Genomic DNA, 20492 nt, shown 5'->3' with positions numbered 1-20492 from the left:
TGCAAGCAACATTCTTAGAGAGCATTACACACATTTTGCCAGAGACATCTAATTATGATATTCAGAACTTTCACGAAAGCCATTGAAGACTTCATTCTTTAAAAGACATGCACATAAAATCTTAGGAGTTGACTCCAAGAAACTCCACAAACCTTCCCTGCTGTTAATCATTCAAGATATGCCTGGGGTCTAAAACAAATTAATTGCCAGAAACTGACAATAATTGCATAATACACCTCATAGTTTTAGCTACCATGCAACTGAAAGAAACTGACACCATACAAGTAGCTATTCAAAAACTTCAATAAATAATTGTTAACACAGTTAACCATTAACAAAATGACCTAAAGCAAGCACTACATCACACAATGTTCCTGTCTCTACACTATTAAAATGATTAAAGACTGTACAGGTAAGAAGCTAGGAGCAGTCTGTTAAAAAGGTAACAATTTTACTTAGGGAGGAGACCTGCAAGAAGGATACCTATGACACACTATTTAAGGCTACCCTTAAGTCTTGTTTGGGGTTACTTTTAGGAGTAATAAACACCCAGAAGCCACAATCACATATAAGCATCTTTGCTAGTACAAAATGAGGGCAGTTGATGGGAACCGAGGGGATTTAAAATGCAATGACTTGTCTTGCAGGTACTCTTCACATCTGAAAATGCTGGTGGGCTAAACCATTAAGAATAATTTTTCTGAACTAATACATATTCTGAATTTAACCATTAGCAGGAGTATTAGACTGGACAGATACAGAAAATATAGGAATTTAGCTAGGCTTCCTCATTCTAAGAGGAAGTTTAAGAATTTGAGTGATAAGAAGGAACAGTGCTGAAACCTGTTCTGCTCCTAAGTTTAATACTTTTTACCCACAACCAGTCAGCTTCCAAGAATCCATCCAAACTTGTGTTTAACCTCTTTTCAAATACCTCTTATCTATCCACTAGTCCTCACAGCAAGCCATTGATTTCCATCAATAGAAAAGCTCTGTCAAGCAAGAGACTCATGTCATTACACATATTTGATTGCCACCCAGACTTTGTCTATCAGAATTATCTTAGGCAGCCTAGTATCTGCTAGCTTTATTACCCTCTTCAATTGTTTTTTCCAACAATGCTATCAGATATTCCTCCTTTATCTTTCAGAGTTTAGTAGAGCTGGATTCAATAAAAAGAAGGAGTATTACACACTGTAAAATACCAACCACATTTTATTAGAGGGAGTATAATTTACAGCATTAGACTCTAACATAGTAATCACACAAGTCATGCACCATTTAGTTTTCTTTTAAGAGAGAGAGCATTTTTCTTTCACATATACTTTGCCACATGCTTTATTAGGTTATAAGATTTCAGATTAAGGCAAATATACACTTCATAGTAATTTCAACAGGAATCACAATGCAAATACCAAATCAAAATCCAAAACAGAGTATGAGGCACTGAGAAGTATCTCAAATTTGATGTCCCTTACACAAATATTTAGTATTTTACCAGTATATTTTCCTGTTTGTCACCAACCAATGTGTCTTAGTGCAAGAGTATATTATTACGAAACTGTAAGAAGATTAAGCTCAGACAGGATTTAAGTGTTATGTACACTCCACAGCATCCTTTGGCAGCCAGCCACAGTAGTATTTTCCTGTTACCAAATCAAGGTCACAGAGGCATCTCTTATTGTACCACAATGTTTGAACGATTCCCACATCCAACTTCCACATCCTAAAACGGTATATACAATAATATATTTCGTAAAGGTATTATCCTTTGAGCTTATATACAAGTGCAGGAAAAAGTTCATGTTATTCAACTCTAGATACTTAAGTGAAGTAGCTGTGGGAGTTAAGTAATCTCCTGCAGGGTTGCTCTAGAGTCAGCAAAGAAAAAACAGCTCCTTTGGAGAGCAATTCAGAACTACAGCATCTTTTATAACTTGGTATAGCTGATCCACTTGCAAAAACAAAACCAAACACTGACCGCAAAGTGCGTCACTTGGCTTTTTTTCCCCCTAATATTTACTACTGTTATGATCTTTAAGCCAAAGCAGAGCTGTGATTGAAGACAAATGCAAGATACAACCAAGCCCACATACAGCTGTAAAAGAGGTTCTCGGGGGATAAAAAAAGCATTTCTTTGAAAACAGATAGAAGAAAGGGCTTTGAACAATAATAAAGAGAAAGCCATGTTTAAAACTCAATCTCTTTAAGCCGAGTCCTTTTGGGTGCATCTTCTTTGACACTAAGGAATAAAGACCATTTCAGATATGGGCTGAGAATAGAACATCAACCACAGCAATCACTACCACTCCATTAGGAACAACAAACTCATTTGAATCAAACCCAGTTCACACTAGGCTCAAAGCTAGCATTTCCTTACACACCATCCCTCATTAATTTCTTTCCAACTGAACTAACTTTTCAAGGTTAGCATTTCCCAAAGGAAGGAAACACACATTTTTTTTGGTCCTATTCAAAAGACAGTCACAATCTCCCAAAGATGAAGGAAGCAGGTAATAGGCAGGATTATAACCCTGGACTTTTGGAGAGCTGCCTTTGGCTGCTTTGAGGACCTACTTGGAGGAATCCCATGGGTTAAGTCTCCAGAAGGCAGAATTGGGTAATACTCAAGAGCAAGTCCAAGCATCATTTCTCCCAAGCTAAGGACCAGTGCATCCCTATTAGTAAGAAATCAATTAAAAGCTTCAGAAAACCTGTATGGATAAGCAAGGAGCTTCTGACAAAACTGAAACACAACAGCATTTATGGAATACAAAAAATGGGACAGGCCACTTGGGAGGAATAGAAGCATGCTGTCAGAGTATGCAGGGATATGACAAAGAATGCTAAGGTCTGTTTGGAATGGAATCTAACAAGAGATGTCAAATATGAGAAGAAAGGCTTCTTCTACACCTTTCCTACAGGTAGTAAAAGGAAGACTAGGGAAACACTGCTGAATCAAGTGGGTGCCCTGGTGACAAAGCATACAGAGAAGGCATAGTTACTGAATGCTTTCTTTGCTCAGTCTTTATTGCTAAAGCCAGACTCCATAAATCCCGGAGCACAGAGGCAAGAGTGAAAGTCTAGGAAAAGGAAGATTTTCCTTTGGTCAAGGAGGATCAGTTTAGAAACCCTTTCATCAGGCTTGACATCCAGAAATCCACAGATCCCGATGAGATGCACCCATGAGTGTTGAGGGAGCTGGCAGATGTTATTGTTAAACCATCATCCACTCCCCATCATCTTTGAAAGGTCTCAGAGAACAGAAGTGCATGAAAATACCAGTACAGGTTAAATGTTGTCCTGCTGGAAAGTGTCTCTGCAGAGAAGGAGCTGTGATTCCTGGTGGATAACAGGTTAAACCAGGAGCTGGCAATGTGCCCTTCTGGCCAAGAAGGCCAGTGGTACCCTGGGATGCATTAGGAAGAGCATTGCATTGCCAGCAGCTCAGGGGAGAGAGATGATCTGCACTGGTGAGGCCACGTCCAGAGCTGTGGCTGCGTATGCTGGGCTGCCCAGCTCAATAAAAACAAGGAGCTCATGGAGAAGGTCCAGGGGAGGGCTACAAAGTGGATGAGGGGACTGGAATATCTCCCCAATGAGCACATTGGCAACCTGGCCTGTGTAGTCTGGATAAGACATGACTGAGAGAGAATCCCATCAATGCATACAAATGGCTTAAGGGCGGTGTCAAGAGGAGGAGGACAAACTCTTTTCAGCCATGCCCAGTGACAGAATAAGGGATGATGGGCACAAATTAGAACACAAGAAGCTCCATCTGAATATGAAGAAAAACTTCTTTACTGTGGGAGTGAGAGATCACTGGAACAGGCCTCAAAGCAGTTGCAGTACCCCTGGAGATACTCAAAACCCACCTGGACACATCCTGTGCAACCTCCTCTGGTGATTCTGCCGTAGTGGAAGGGGGGGTTGGACTTGATCTCCAAAGTCCCTTCCTACCCCCCCAAGCATTTGTGATTCCTTCAATAGCACTGTGAAGTTGGTTCCTATTTTGTGAGCCATACATCACAGCAAATGGTGTATTTAGTTTCTACAAAGTCTGGATCTTAACTTACCACCCAAAGGCCACCCATTACTCACCTAAATTATTCCCACAGAACTTGAAATGAACATCTCAAATTACTTCATGTTACAAAGGTCAGCCTGCTGGTGATAGAAGACTAATAGGCTCACAGCTTCCTCAATCTCTCTTAGTGTCTTCTGTTCTTTAATGTACATATTCTGCATTTTTTTTTTTGAATGCTCCAATTCCAATCTGATAAATTAAAGTCTTTATTATTTGATTTTAATTCTTTATGCCTGTTCTCTCCAGAGAAACTAGTTGGATCCATAAAGGAAAACCAAGAGCAAACAAATTGTACTGGAGACAACTGGGGAAATATTATTCAGAAGCAAATTACAAAATTAGAGTTAACTGAGAGTATACAGACATGGTCATACATAAATTTAAACCACCTCATTCGCATGTATCCAAGTTCTCCTATTTAAATTAGCAGCTCTTAAGGTTTGATGCAATTAAAAGAGCTGGCCTGCTTTATAAAATATTTCAGCCATGTTATTTTCAGCAATCTAAGCTTTTCCATGAGAAAGTAACAGCTAAGGCTCATTTCAAAAGAACAAGCATGATAAGAGCACTCCAACAAGATAGTCTTGCAATCTGATTCTGAAGGACAGATTTTACACTGCCCTTTATTTACTTTAACAAAACCTTCTTCGTCTCCTTAAATTGAGGTGACCTCTTTAAGGTTACAGTTTGTGTTAGTAAAATTTTGCAGTTTTATGTTTCCTAGAAATGAAATACTGGCTTAAATAAATAAATTTCTCAACTACACTGGATAAATTGCAAGTCATTAATGTACAATTCCATCATCTCTGGCTTCCCATATCTCAAAAATCTATTAAACTAATAGAAGAAAATTAAAGATAGAGCTGAAATACTTTAGCAAGCACAGAAATTGGTAGAAAGTTTGGAAAAAGGAAAAAAAATATCCTGAAAGTATTCCTGGAAATCTTAATTAAAACTGACTGGTGCTCACCTTACGGTGGTCAGACTTGCAACATTGTCTTAATTTCCCATTGCTACTATTATGAATCAAAATGCCAAAATTTTCTGAACTGGTCTTTCAAAGCTGCAATCAGTCATTTAGAGCTGAATACAAGGTAAACTTGGTAAAGATGTATTCAGGGTTTTGAGGAATTATCATGTAGGGAAAAAAACCATTTACCCACCCCAAACAAATATCTGAAACACAGATTTGTTTATCAAGCTGCACAAATCCTGAAAACCTCCACATTGTCCTCAACTATCTGAGCATGGGGGCAGACTAATGGAGGTGGCTCTTCAACTGATGCTGCAGAGGCTGATGCAGGAGATGCAAAGAGCTCAGCCACCTAAGTACTGGGAAACAGAACTGAAGTATAGCTCAAGACACAATAGATGACATAATCCAAATAACATCTAGATAAATGTGCTACTTCATCTGCCACAACCTCAGCAGCTCTCTGCAATACTGAAGGGCAGGACCAACAGAAGGTACATCCCTTGAAGTAACTAAACTGATCTTAAAAAGTTACACAGCACAGTTAAGCAGAAGATTCTGATAACTAAGGAGTGATATTCAGTCATCTTGACCCAAGTTGTAATTTAGACAAAGAATTATTTTATGAAGACTGAAACCTTTACTGTAACAACTCTACTTTTAAATTTTCCCCCTCTACCCATTCCTTTTAGAAGACAGGAGTGGATTTCCAAAATTCACTTCCTAAACACCAGTGACAACTTTTTATTACTCTGTTGAAAATATAAAGGTAGTCAATTGGAGAACACCCTTTCATACAGAATTACTGTCCTTTTTTCCTGTTTGTTTGTGTGAGGATTAGAATTAACAGCAAAAGAAAAGACTCAGACATCCCTGACAATTAGAATGATGGAATATGCTGAGTTGGAAGGGGACCACAAGGACCAGTAAGTCCAACTCCTGGCCCTGCACAGCACAACCCCAAGAATCCCACCTGAGAGCATTGTCCAAATACTTCTTGAACTCTGTCAGGTTTGGTGCTGTGACCACTTCCCTGGGGAACCTGCTCCAGTGCTCAAGAAAGATTTCATCTTTGAGAGAAAAAGGTGGTTCTCTGGTTTGCTCGTTTTAACTCTAAAGTTAGTTCTGTAGACAAAATTTGTAGGGGAAGATTTGCAGGCTCTGAACTCTGGAAACAATCACCAATGACAGGCATTGTCATGCAGAACCTTCAAGCAAAAACCAGATGCTCCTCATTAGAGGTTCCCCATGCTGAACAGAAACAAGCCTTATTTGCATTAACCCTCCTATATCCAACATCAGGGGGCAAAACCACGGGGGCGTGGGGGAAGGAGGAAGGCAGGAGGAGCCCACAAAGCCTGCAGCTACCCTTGTTACATATCTGCCGATCGTTTCCTTATAGCGCTTTCGAGACCAACATTTCAATATGAATCAACAGAAACAGTTTCGCAAAGTAGGTCGTTGCTGCAGCAACGGGGCAGCTGTTTGGACTACTCCCCGCCACAATGACCTACTTTTCCAGTTATATGTAACCGCTGCAGTACATTCGAATATTCCTTCCCTATGGAGCCGCTCCGAGAGGATTCCTGTAGCACAGCTGAACGTCCTAACAGGGACAGAGAAAGGCTTCATTTGAGCAGGTACAAGCAGCGGGACGGTTCTCATCAGAAGTGTCGATGGCTAAAGGTTACATGAAACCCAATACGTGCCCGGAGCTCAGAAAGTGCCAGGGCATTGCTCCGAGCCGAGGAGCTGATAAAGAGTGGAAGGGGAAGGTGTGAAAAGGAACAGGCGCTCGTGAACAGCGCGTCCCCTGCCAGACTCCGAGCTGCCGCCAAAGCGGCACAAACAGCCTGTTCCGTGCCACCATCCGCACACCATCCTCTATCACAGCTCTAAATAGCATTGAATCTGCACAAAGGAAAAACCTGGTGAACGGCAGGTAAAGCTTACATGTTTTTAAAGCCTATTTAACCCTGCATGTGCTGGCGAGGGGAGACACAAAGGTACCACAGAGGAAGAAATGTCGACAATTACATAATTTCTTGTTTACTGTTGCTGCTAAAACCAGCATTTTCCCTTATGACAAAGGAAAAAATAGCACCTCAAACTAATGAAGGAAATAATTATCTCTGTAGAAATAAGATTACAAGACTTCAAACATTAATCACACTGACTTGTATTTAGGCATTTTTTGATAAATGCATTCAACCCCAACTTCAAAAACTTTCAAGGTAAAATTAAAGAGACAAGCACAAGAGACAAACTTCCAAAAACAAATTCCAAGAAAAAGCAAGCTAGGCATTACCCTATAGTACACCATAAAACTCCAGTCAACAGAAAGCTTCTGACAGATAACATAGACCAAAAAAACCCCAAAACCTTACTTTACCTTAAGTATGCTTAAAATTTCTAAGTTCAGCAGGAAAAACACTGCAACTGGTGACAATATAGTACTACAAGTGGAAAAGTTTTTGAAATTTCCTGCACACTTTCATTTGGGAACAAGCCACTTAGAATCACATAACTGTTCCTGAAAATCCCAATATTCTTCAAACAAAATCATAAAAAACCCACTCAAAAATTACTTTAACTTTACCACTGCACTTGACAAGCCATAGAACAGAGATAGGACTCTGGAATAAAGACAGACTAATAGAAGGGAAAAAAGTGAGGAATTATGATGAGAAATAGATGAAGCAGCAGTTGAAAGTGAATGACATGACTACTAGTAACACTTTTCCATTTCAAAGTGTGACCTCCAATGCCAAAAATGCAAGTTTCATTGTACTGTCTCATATGGAAGCAGTAAAGAGCTGGAGGAAAAACTTCCTCAAATACTGCAAATGCACCATGGAAGAATTTTGTTTTGACAAACACAATGTTTCAGTGTTGGCATTGAAAAAGAGAGGTTAGTGGAATTATATTCAAAAGTATGCAAAAAGCTAAATTGTAAAAATAGAAACATCCTCATTATCTCCCACAAACTCATTATTTTCTTCATGGTTTAGAAGAAAAACACACTACTGCTGAAATCAAGTACTCTTCAGCAGCAAATTTTTTGGCCACTAGCTTACAGAAAGGAAATTTCAACCATGTTAAAAAACCCTACTCACTGAAAAGCACTGTGACTATATGACAAAAATTAAGTTTACACAGGTCTCCTCAGGTTATATAAAAATCTTGAGATAAAAGGGAAAAACACAAAGCAATTGAAGCAGAACTGTCAATATCAGAACAACTTACAACTTTTTCCTTTATCATAAACTGAAGAAACTACATTAGGAGATTTTCCAGGTCATACAAGCAAAAAAAAAAAAAAAAAAAAAAAAAAAAAAAATTAAAGTCTCTCACAGCGACCTTTGCAGAAACATCCACAGGATTTGGGAGATACTGTGCAAGAGCAGTAAACAGTTAAACTGTCTAAAAATAAGCATGGATAAAGCACAGTAAACTAGACCTTACCAGGCCTGCCATCTACTGAAAAGTAATGAAGGAAGTTACAGGAATTATCCCTAGGCAACACAAATAAAACAAATAATTCAGATGCCATCCTTGGCTTGATCACCCTCATTAAGACTGGGATGGTTTCAACTTTTTGAGTTCACTAATAGCAAGACTTACAAAGAAAAAAACTGAAATGCAACCTCCTCCCCAAATAGCCTTCTGAAACCTGGATGGCAAAAACTACTGTGTAGAATATTTTCTTTCAAATGCATGTCTCAGTTCTGCCGATGTAGTCATGCTTCTCCCATGAGACAGGAAAAAGAGAAAAAAATATTAGGTAATCTCTGCTAAAAGCCACAATGTTTTCTTCAGCCTTAAGACTTCTAGAAGAAAAATTAGCTTGTTTAGTCTCTAGAATATAAAGTATGAAGGAGAAAGAATGAAAAAAAAAATCACTGGATGTCACAAGATTTACAGATAGAAAATTTCAATGCAGAGGAAACTATAGAGAACATAAAGACAATATTTATTCCATTCTTCAGTGAATCCAATATATTAGAAATCAAGCCACTAACTATTTTCAATGCTAGCTGCTCTATAAAATGACATATCACAATTCTCTGTATGCTTCCCCAGTACTTCAGAATTGCACAGATTGTGAAACTGAGATAAGCTTGCCATGGGTTCTGTATCCTTAGTGCACAGCAAAACTGCAACCATTCAGAACATGACCATGTTTTATGAACTATCCAAGACATGAAGGAACAAACAGCCTACATGAACAAGTTGCCTATTTATTTATGTCTGATAGAAATTACCCTCCTATTTCTGTTTTTTCCAATCACTTTTTCTGTCTCTCAATTGCAGCACAGTTTACCCCTCACCGAGAAGGTCAGTAGAACACTGGCATTGAGAAACCAGAAAAAAAAAAAAAAAAAAAAAAAAAGGAAACCAAACTGCAAGCACTGAACTCTGCAGGTTCCTTGCTATAAAAAATAAAGCATTTCTTAAATAATGATTTCATACTTTGGATAGAAAAATCCAAGTCTTCCTTACAGGAATTGTTCCTAAGTAACTTGTACTGTAGATATTTCATCTCCATCACTGAAGAATTAATAATACAAAGTTGTATTTCACAACTTCCCCATTTGAGCTTAAACAAATTTTTTTCAAAGTTTCTGTTATTAATTCTGAAGGGATAAGGGTTTGTGTTCTGAAAGTAGAAACCTTCAGTGCAAGAATTTTACAGCCTTTACTTTTTGTGTCTCTGAAAGTGCCACAAACATACAGATGTTAAAGAAGAAATGCATCAGAATGAACGGGAAGGGAAATGCTTTTCTATAAATTAAGAAACACTTAGATAAAGTAAACTTCTAAAACAGGTCCAGAAAATTTCTCTAGTTTAGTTATAAGAGGAAGTAATACATAACACAAAAGCTCAGGTGTACATTACATGCCTGTTAATACAGAAATTAGATATGGAAGACACATCCTAACAGATGTGCAATGGAAGAAATCTCTTCCATTTCTGATAAAACTGAACAGGTTTTATCTTACCACAAAAAAAAATTGTTGCACTAGCACTTTTCAAAGAGATTTTAAGCAATAGTTTGACACCTGAATTTACTAATTTACTTCTGAAACCCTGAGTATCATGAAATTCTTATTTTCCACCCAGGTTTACCAACATTGATTTTTTTTTTTTACTATTTATTTTTAAATTGCATTAGTATTTGAAAGGTCTAAAACTCAAAGTACAGAAATTACCAAAAAAACCTCCCATATTTTAGGAAGCTCTGTTCACTGTAGCTCACCTACTGTCTAAACTAATGCTAACAAAGCTCATGTGTTGCTTTTTATTATTTCCACTGGTACCTGGAATGCACTCCAATTTTTAACTGTTCTATACAGACTTTTGCCAGTCATCTCCACTTACACACTTGAAAGAGAACACTGAAATATTGACCTGTCCTTTCCAGTCTATTCTTCACCTCCACTGAAGTTTTATTCCCTTATAAAAAAATCATTTACACTCACAAAACTCCGAAGCAGTGAAAGCAAATGCTTTATGGTGACCTGAAAAACAAATGGAGGCTTCAGGCTTAGAACACTGCAATTATAACTCACCTCTTGACCTAGATTGCAAAGAACATGAAAGCCAAAAGTACACAGAAGCACACAAACTAACCTTGCTCCATGTTAAATTAAGAGTTCTGAGAAATCTAAGTGAAATGTACAGCACTAAAATATGATGAACTTCTTACCCCAGGTAATCAAATCCAGTCCTTTCCTAGGGGTAACCAAAGGTATGGCTATTACACCTGCTAAAAATGTGATAAGTAAATTAGTAAACCCCTGGAACACAAAGGCACATACTGTCACACTACTTACACAACCCACTCATGCTCAAACTGACTTTTGCCTTTTTAGGTCACTATGGGAAAGTCAGAAAATTCCCTAAAGCAAAGGGTTTCTTTCAGTATGCAAATTCATAACATCACAAACTTTAGTGTGACTTCTGCACTGAAAAAATGGCCGACTTTGCTGGCAGCTTGACCTTCCTCCTATCACAGGTTATATAACTAACCTGAAAACCTGCCAGGCACTGAGACACAGTATGGGAAAGAACCACTTCTGAAAATAAAGGCTTTCATGCTGTAGATAAATTGCTAGAAACTGAAAAGTTCAGGCAGTGCACAATGACAAGGCTTTTCTGCAATATTTGCATAATATATTTAAAGAGTAGCTTCTATTGGTTGGGATAAAACTATTTTTCCAAACTGGAGGAAAATATATTTTATTGTATTTAAGTGCCCAAAAAGGAATGGTAACACAAAAATAACTTGTTTCAAAGACTTGATGCAGAATTCATTGACACTGTCACATATTGATGAGTTAAGAAAAAAAAAAAAAAAAAAGGTCTGTATTCTTGATTGCCTAAAAAAGCTGCTTTCACATTCATCACAGATGGTGTTTGTTGGGGGTTATCACCCTCCTCGTTCGTGACCAAAGCAGGAAACACTGTGAGGTGTGGACAGAGCATCTTGCCCTACTCACATAAAGAATGTGATCTATTGATACTTCTGCAAAATAAAACAAAAATAAAAAAAAAACTGGTTCCAAGAAAAAAAATCCTATGGACTTGTTTCAAAACCACATTTCTCTCTTAATACTCAAAGTCCACATACTATTACATGCCAAGAACACTCGATCCACTTCTCTGAACATCCTCAAACCTGGAGATTACTGATATCTAAAACCAGGCGTCTAAAAAAAAAAAAAAATCTAAATTTCTTAACCTGAGAAAATAAGGCTCCTTGAAGATCAACCTTGGAGTCAAAACCCAGATTGTATAGATGCTCACTATAGTTTTTCCGGCCTATACTAACTGCTATTTGGAAAAATCAGCTTACTGAGCACAATTCAATTTGCAGTACCACCTGCTCCCTCCACACCAACCAGTGCAGTCTTCTTGTCCAATTGAACAGTAGCTACACTACAGAATCTGGTGATACAAGATCATCCACCAAAATAAGGAAACAAGCACAGTACAATTTCTCAGCCAGCAGGCTTATTTCTCACATTCTGACAGTTTGACAAAAAAGAAATTGCATCTTCTCCCAGCACAGTAAAAAGGCCAATACTTATTTTCAGCAATATAATTTCAGAGGGTGTCAACAAATGGCAAGCCACAGAAGAAACCAATAATCCCCTTCCAAAAAAACACCTGGTGGTTACTGCAGACATGAGCAATGCAGGCCAAGAGTGATATGACCATTGTAATCTGACTCAAATCTATATTGACACTGAAAGAAATGGTACCTGCCCTTCCCACTCTTTGCCTCTTCACTACTACTACGGTGACCTTTTTGCTGGCACAATCTACCACAGAGCTAATACCACCAAAACTGGTAATTAATCTCTTTTGGACAGATTGATGAGCTAAACTGGCTCACCACAGGGTTGTGTGCTATCATAAAAGGGTGGAACCAACCCTTTCATCAACAGTGCAGGATTAAACCCATGAGGACATACGTCAGCGTGCTTCAATGACGTACTTTGTAAATCATAGGGCTAGATCACATAATACAAATTATAGAGGCAGTTGCTGAATTGGATGCACTTTTGGGGTAAAAAATGCTTTTTGTGGAAGAGAACAGGTGAGCAGCCTAAGGGTGTGGCACTGAGGGGTTTCTCCAATTGAACTGTGGGTACCACAGAGTTCCCATCTGAAAATGCAACTTCGGGAAACAAGTTACAGACTTCCCACACATTAATCACCCTCAGTTTAATGGGCTGGGTGACCAGAAGAGGTCCAAGCGGCACACGCCACTCTAGAGCTGCAGCCACTCATTAGAGGGTATGCTGGGTTGCACTGGGTTTGCATGGCCACAGGTCAAGGTTTTGGGGGCTAAAGGGTGGCTTGCTGTGAGAAGCTGCTGGAAGTTTCCATCTGTCTTTCCAGGCCAATGCCAGGAGGCTCCAACACAGACCCACACAGGCCAAAGCATCACCTCTGGGAAAATGTATCTGACAGAAAGAAAACAATATTGCTCAGGAGCCATCAAAGCCAGAGAGGAATGAGAATGTGAGAGAAACAACACAGCAAACTCCTAAGTCAGGGAAGAAGGACGGGGAGGACACACTCCAGGCAGATGAGCAGAGATTCCCCTGCAGCCTGCAGTGAAGACCACTGAGAGGAAGGCTGTTCACCTACTGCCCATGAAGGACCATAGTGGAGAAAATGTGAGTGCAAAGAGTCCTTCCTCTGAGGAAAAAGCAGCAGAGACAATATTTGATGAACTGACCAAAACCTCCATTCCCCATCCCTTTCTGTTCTTCAGAGATAGGAGGCTGAGAAAACAGAAGCGAAGCTGAGCCCAGAAAGAAGGGAGGAGTGGGAAGAAGGTGCTTTAAGAATTTAGTTTATTTCAGTTACTCTGTTCTGAATTCACTGGTAATAAATTAATTCATTTTCCCCATGAGAGTAATGGCTGAATGATCTCTCCTTGTCCTTATCTTGACTCACAAGCTTTTTGTTGTATTTTCTATTTCCCTGTGTAACTGAGGGGAATGATAGAGTGCCTTTGGTGAGCTTCATGTTAAATATTTCCTAGATCAAACAGATTTTCATTCTAAATAAAAACAAACTTGAAGGGATTTTTTCATCAGGGAAGTCAGAAGTATTTCTGTGCATTCCTTTTTACATTCTAAGCATGTCACCAAAAATTAACAAAGTATAATACACAAATTTGTCCGCCTGAATTACACATATGAAACTCAAATCATTCATAGACTAATTTTATTGACAACCTTTTTCCACCAATTCCCCATCCAACAAACACATCTCTATTAGATAAATCATACCTATGTAAGCTGAAACTGGAAGTATATTTTCAAAATCAGATGCACAGAATAGCAAAATTTAATAGATACTACAGAAAGATGTTGCAGTAATCTTTTTTTTAAGAAGTTCCCATTTCCACGTTTTAATTTTTTATTTGCTTAAGATTTGGGGGGGTGGGGGGGGGGAAAATCACCTTTTCTATCTCTGAAGTCAATACCACTATCTTCCATAATAGAAGCAGCTAACTTTGAACGATGTTGAACATACCAATACTCACAAAAACTCTAAGATAATACAAAACAAATTCTATTACTCTTATTTTAAAAGTGAAATCTGTTCTCTTCAAGAGTGGTTAAAAAAAACAAGGATTGGCAAGATTAGACTATCTTTCAGCTGTTGCACACCAGTGTTTTAACTACCATATCAAAGACAGACATACATACCCAAAAAGACAAACTAAAAGAGGTAAATTATTACCTAAATTAAATTCTTATGCAGCAACGAACAGAATGTTTGCATTTCTTTTCAGGTATTGTGATCAATTGTCACTCTGTCCTCAAACCAAGGCTAAATGAAGCTCTCCCCTAGATGATCTTAAACATGAGATCCCATCCTCCTTAATATGGAAACATCTGTGAGCACATAGGAATACATTTTTTCAGAAGTAGGTAATGGTTACTTGTTGGAATATGCAAGCTACATTCTTTGCCTCCTTTGTTGACACAATTAAATGTGAGCTAATTCTCATGCCTAAGTTTAAGGGCAACTGACAAAATTTTAAGAGAGCCTTAGTGTGATTTTAGCATTTGGCATCTCCCTCCACCACTTCTTCACCTTTTACTGCACAACACTGCAAACTCATCCCATAGAAAAAGCATGTTTCAATGAAAGCACATCTTGATTTATTTGACAGCTAGGAAAAATGGAACAATAAGAAGAAACAGATCAGAACCAGAAAAAAAATGAAGCGAGCTGAGGGAGGTCCTGGCATTTGTTACGTAGCATTCACGAATTTAGAGCAGGTAGGCTGAATGCCAGGAGAAAGGAGGTCAGTAAGACCATGTGACTGCTTAGTAATTAGACTTGCTCAATAGTGCAATTACACAAAAATATTAGTTCCCGATTGTTACATGACTGTCTAAAGAGAAAAGTTAATTAGAAAACACCAGTCTATTAAAGGTTGCTATTTACCAGATTTAACACACATTAGTTAATACAAACCATAACCGGTGCCCCTGCAGAGTGACAGCATGCTAGCAAGAAACTAAACCTCCTGGTTTCTTGTATTCTCTCAACATTTTTCCTCATTGTAGATTGTGTTAGTCATAGTTTGACAAAGAAGAGTTTTGCCCAGGGCACTAGGCCCACAAACACTTGGTGTCAATCAACTCAAATTAAGCAAAGATCACTGTAAATTCACACCAGGAGGTTAAATTTGACTCACCTTCCTAATGCTGAAGGGATTCTGATCCTAGTCTCAAATAAAATGCTTTGACTAATTCAACATCCTATTCAACAAACAGGTACATAAGCAACAATTTTGCTCAGTCATAAAGTGAAAAAGAACATAAAATGTTTTATTATTAATTATAAATGCCAAATGAGACTGGCAAGCCAAAAAACTGCATCACAGATCTTGTGCATACTTACTGGGAATGTATGTGTCTGCACTGGTTAAAAACATCTCATTAAAACCACTGGAACCTAAAATGGATTCATATCAAACTAGTAGCTGTTTATTCAGATAAAAGTTTATTGAGAAGAACTGGAATAAATATAGAGCTTCAGCAGCCAGCTACTCTATACAACTACTGTACCTTTAAACTGAAAAAAACCCTGATGATCTCAAAAAACAAGGCTATGCAGACAGCAAGATTTCCTACTCAAATCCATGTGAAGTGTGTGCATTGAGAGTATTTGAGTACCAGGAGATTGCTGGAAGTGCTTTGGACAGGGGAGTTGTAAACTACCCCAAACTCAGTCCCTCTAACCAGCAACTAAACCCAGGCATTTTTCTTGAAATGCAAAACGCAGTGGAAGGACTAGTTGCCTTCTAAAACACTGAAAACACTGTTAAAGTAAACCAACCTGCAATATATCATACACGAATGTACTCAAGGACTCCATTAGCTAATGATCATATTACACAGTCATTGAAGAACCAGGCCAACAGCACTGAAGACATGAACTTCCTCCTGCTAGAATCAAAGTTCACACTTGTCTATCGTTCACTAGCTCAGAGAATACAACCAAAAATTGCTCAGCATTTCATTTACAGGGCACATTAGAGGCCTATGAAGTATTCTTAAAACATGTGATTTCCTTAACACTTAGACTGGTGCCAATTGAATGTATTCTTTTAAAACTTAAGTAGCTATTCATGCTTCGTCCACAAAATTAAGACCTCTGATCTTCTTCAGGAAGTAAAAATTTTATTCAAAAAACCATATCCCTTCAAAACAAAAGCCATTTAAAAGTCTCTTATAAACGTGAATGAATCTCAGGTAAGGGAAGTATCTAACAGTTATTCATAAGGTATTTTTGTCAGTGAAAATGAAATAACCATCAAAGTTCACAAAAAGAATATTTAATATTTCTATCTCTTGAAAACAAGAAGATTGTAAGGAAAACCTCTCAAAATATGAAAAAGAAAAAAAAAGAGAAACCCAAAACCTCCAAAGGTAAGTTACCTGGTTGGTAAAGTATAAACTAGAATACAAATTATTAAATCTGAAAGGAACAATCCTTCAACTAAACCTGAAACTTCTAAGTTTTGTCATTCTTCTCTGACATAGTGTTAAGCTATGTTTCATTGTGCCTGTTCCATAATTAGGCAACTTCTCCACATTGTAGTCTCAGCAGGATAAGTTCACTAGCATTTCAAGTTCCTGACACTGAAGGAACAGATGACACACAAACTTTATCTGCATTACCAACCATTTCACAAGGGTAAGAATTTTCAGATTCCTAGTGATGTTTTAACTAATCACACATGACAAGCAGGCACACAAGTCCTATTAACCTCTGCCTTATTATGGCACACATTTAGCATGCAAGCATCAGTCACAGCTCCACAGTAAAGTTCATTTTATTTCGGGTAGGAGAATTACAACCGGCCTGACAGTGCAGGCACAAATCTGCACGCTCCAGAAAGGGACACTGCACACCAAGGCAGCCGGAGTTCAACAAGCATTCAGACAACGCTCCCGGCACACAGTGGGTTTCTCAGGGCTGCTCCATGCAGGACCAGGAGTTGGACTCCATGATCCTCGTGGGTCACCTCCCACTCAGGATAGTCTGTGATACCCTTCCGCGCAGAAACGCTACTCTGAAAAACTTCTGAGCTAAGGGAACAGCTTCACAGCTTCTCCAGGACGGAATCACCCTGGGGTTCCCCCGGCTGCCCGGAGTTCCTGAGTTATGCAAGCCCTCCGAGCTGCTCCCCACAGAGTTTTCCGCCCGGCAGCAACCCGGCTCTGAGCTCCAGCGCTCGGGCACCGAACTGCCGCCCTCGGCAGCGAGAACCAGCGTTCCCTTCCCGGGAAGGCACAGCGCAGCGCCCCGCACTCTGCCGCGGCTGCCCGGCTCCTTTCGCCGTCCCTCCCACGTGCGCCGCGGAGCCGCAGCCCGGGCCGGCGCGGGGCTGGATATGTAACACCGCCGGGCCGCGGCGAGGGCGAGCGGCCGAGGGAAGCCGGCGCTGGCGGCGGCCCAATCGGGCGCGGAGGGGAGGGGATGGCGGGGAGGCAGCGTGACCGAATACATAACGCGGGGATTAGGGCCCCCGCGGCGCCCCGCACTCACCGCCACCTGTTGATGCCCACGTTGGAGGAGCCGGCGAACCAGGGGTCCAGGATGTAGACGCAGCGCACCGTGTCGGCGCCCTGGATGCATTCCCGCAGCGCCGGGTTGTCGTGGAGCCGCAGCCCCTTGCGGAACCAGTGCACGGCGTTCACCCCCATGCCGGGTGCGGGCGCTCAGCGGGAACCGCCGCCGCCCGCGGGGCAGCTCATGGCCCGGCGCCGCCGGGCGAGCACGGACGGGCGGCGGGCGGCCCGCGGGGCCTCGCTGCGGACGGCTCTAGGACCCGGCGGACACGGCGGGAGCGGCCGCCCGGCGGGGACGCATCACCCCGCGGAGCCCCCGCGCCGGGGAGAGCAGGGACGAAAGGTGGGAGCGCCGGGTCCGACAGCGTCTGCTGGGCGGTGGCGGCGCCCTGCCCGCGGAAAGCGCCGTCCGTGCCGCCGCCGCCTCCTCGCCGCTCGCCCTGTGACTGCGCGGGGCTGCGCCGGCCGCTCCGCCCCGCCCCCCGCCGCCCATTGGCCGGCGCCGCTCCCACGTGACCGCGGGCCCTCACGTTTCTGAGGTGTGTTCGCTACCGGCGGCGCGCGGGGGAAGCGAGGCTCGGCCGGGCGGCCGCGCGCTCGCGGCGGGGCTGGAGGCGGCCGGGGGATCCGCGACCTCGGCGGGAATCCCACCCGCCGGGGCAGCGCGGGGCCGGCGGGCCGCGGCGGCGGGGGGCGGGGCCGGGCTCTCCGCCACCCCCCCCGCGGCGCGGCGCGCCGGGACCCGGATGAGCACGGGGCCGCGAGGCGGCTCTTGGCGGCGCCGCTTCCGCCGGGAGGCGCGCGCCCCCGAGCCTGTTATGTATGGGGCGGCGCGCGCGCCCGCGCCGCTCCCGCCCCCGGGCTGTGCCCGGCGGTCCCGGCGCGCCCGGCCCCATCCCGCGGGAAACAGGCGGGGCGCTTATATAAGCGTGTGCGTAGGGAGCATCTGCTGGCTTGCCGGAGCCCCGCGGGGCCCCTCCGGCCCTGACGCTCCTGTGACGCGCGCCGAGGGCTCGCCGCTGCCCGGTGCCGTTCGGGACGCTCTGGTCAAAAGGAGCCCCCGGGCAAGACAGAGCGGCTCGGCCCAACAGGCTTTCGAGCAGCAGAACAGTTAAATGGTCCCTCTTGCGCCGTCAGTAAAGCCATTACTAAGTGGTGAATTTCTCAGCCTGTTGATTACAGAGCTCCCAGCACCGTCTGTGCGCTGCCCCCACAGCGGGTTTGCCTGGACCTGCTCCTTGCTCACACAGGACACGGCCAGCAGCGGGGGCGGCATCGCTCTCACGGGACAGAACAGCCCTCTGAGCCTCAACTGCGCGGCTCTGGATACAGCTCTGAAAATAAACCTCCACCTGCGGATCACATCTACAGCTTCCAGAGTGTTCACAGACAAGTGGGCAGCAGCAGCAAGAGTGGTCTCATTAGAAATAATGTCACAAGTAAAAGGCAGCAGACCCAAAGCAGGAGGATGGACCTTGCTTAACTTCGAGAATTCCAGACAGTACTTAAGGACCTGTCATTTTATTTTCTCCTAAAATATTTTATCTGATAAGATCCACAGAAGGTAAAAGTCGACAAGGAGAGACACATGCGTTACATATTTCCCTTCCTTTCCTCACACTGAATGACACAATAAACACAGTTACAGAATCACAGAATCATTCAGGTTGAAAAAGACCTCTGAAGCCAACTTCTGACTGACCACCACCCTCTCAGCGAGGCCGTGGCACTGAGTGCCGCGTCCAGTTGTTTCTTGAACACCTCCAGGCATGGTGATACCGTCACCTCCCTGGGCACCTCATTCCAGTGTTTAACAACCCTGTCCATGAAAAACTTCCTCCTGCTGTGCAACTTGAACCTCCCCTTGTGAAGCTTGAGGCTCTGTCCTTTCCCAGCTTGCCTGGGAGAAGAGGCCCCATCTGCCATTGATGATCAAGGTATGCAAAGCCATGGTTGGAACCCCTTTCTGCTTGGTCTAACACAAAACTTCTTTTTAAAAGGTATAGCGTGTGAAGACTGAACAGTTTTTGACCACTGACTTTAACAATAGCATAAACTATGATGAGTTTTTCAATTATCACTTTGTTGTATGTAGAAAATCTTATTCGACAGCTTATCATTCTGATCCAAGAAGAACATATGGGATTCCGTCATATACCATTGCTGCAACTCAGAACTGGAGTAATGGGGTCGTTGTAAAGTCAAAAATTGCTTTCTCAATTAATACAAAGTTCATTCTTATTTGCCTGGGTTTTAAAAAACTTTATTATTGGCCAAATATTCAGTAAATAATTTTCAAACAAATTAAAAAGGGAAGTTGAGTAGTTAATGACCAGTGTTCATCAGTCTATAATTTTTGAACACACTGAAGAAGTAGATTCCTTATTTTCAAGGCAAGTCATTTCACAACATAGTTTTTATTTCAAACATTTAAATTGCTTTCTCATACTCATTATGTGTCCTGCTAGCTCCACACAAGGCTGCCAGACTGAAGACAGCCCTGAATAAAGTCCCAATCCGCCTTCTTGGGAATATTGAGGTGGAAACAGCCCTTCCTCACTAGACCTTATGATTTCATAAATAAATTGCAGCCATAAAAACCATCAGTCTCTAAGCTGTTGGTTGCTACAGGCTAAATAACAATTGCAATATATCATTAGCATATCATTATGTCAAAACACTATTTGGCTCTACGTGGCTATGCCTTCCATGTGAGACAGTTTGTTCTTGACTCAGAAGTGAGGGAAAGAACATATTAATGCATAATTAATATTGTATTGGGATATATTAATATATAATAGATGCAGACTA

The 20492-nt window shown here is 41.7% G+C and overlaps 1 protein-coding gene across 2 annotated transcripts in view; it reads right to left on the bottom strand.

Moving 5' to 3' along the window:
• Positions 1-18128, bottom strand: part of CRY1 (cryptochrome circadian regulator 1) — a 38522-nt gene extending 20394 nt beyond the window's left edge. Inside the window, exon 1 of one of the 2 annotated variants that reach the window (XM_079303624.1) lies at positions 17659-18128. In XM_079303624.1, coding sequence (XP_079159750.1) covers positions 17659-17816 — 158 coding nt within the window. In that variant the 5' untranslated portion in view covers positions 17817-18128. The remainder of the gene's footprint in view (positions 1-17658) is intronic. The other variant, XM_079303625.1, reaches the window with a different exon arrangement.
• Between the last annotated feature and the right edge of the window lie 2364 nt (positions 18129-20492).

This window comes from Erithacus rubecula, assembly GCF_903797595.1.
Source record: "Erithacus rubecula genome assembly, chromosome: 4".
Taxonomy (NCBI): Eukaryota; Metazoa; Chordata; class Aves; order Passeriformes; family Muscicapidae; genus Erithacus; species Erithacus rubecula.
The sequence above is the reverse complement of the archived record's forward strand: the minus strand, read 5'-3'. Positions and strand labels throughout refer to the sequence as shown.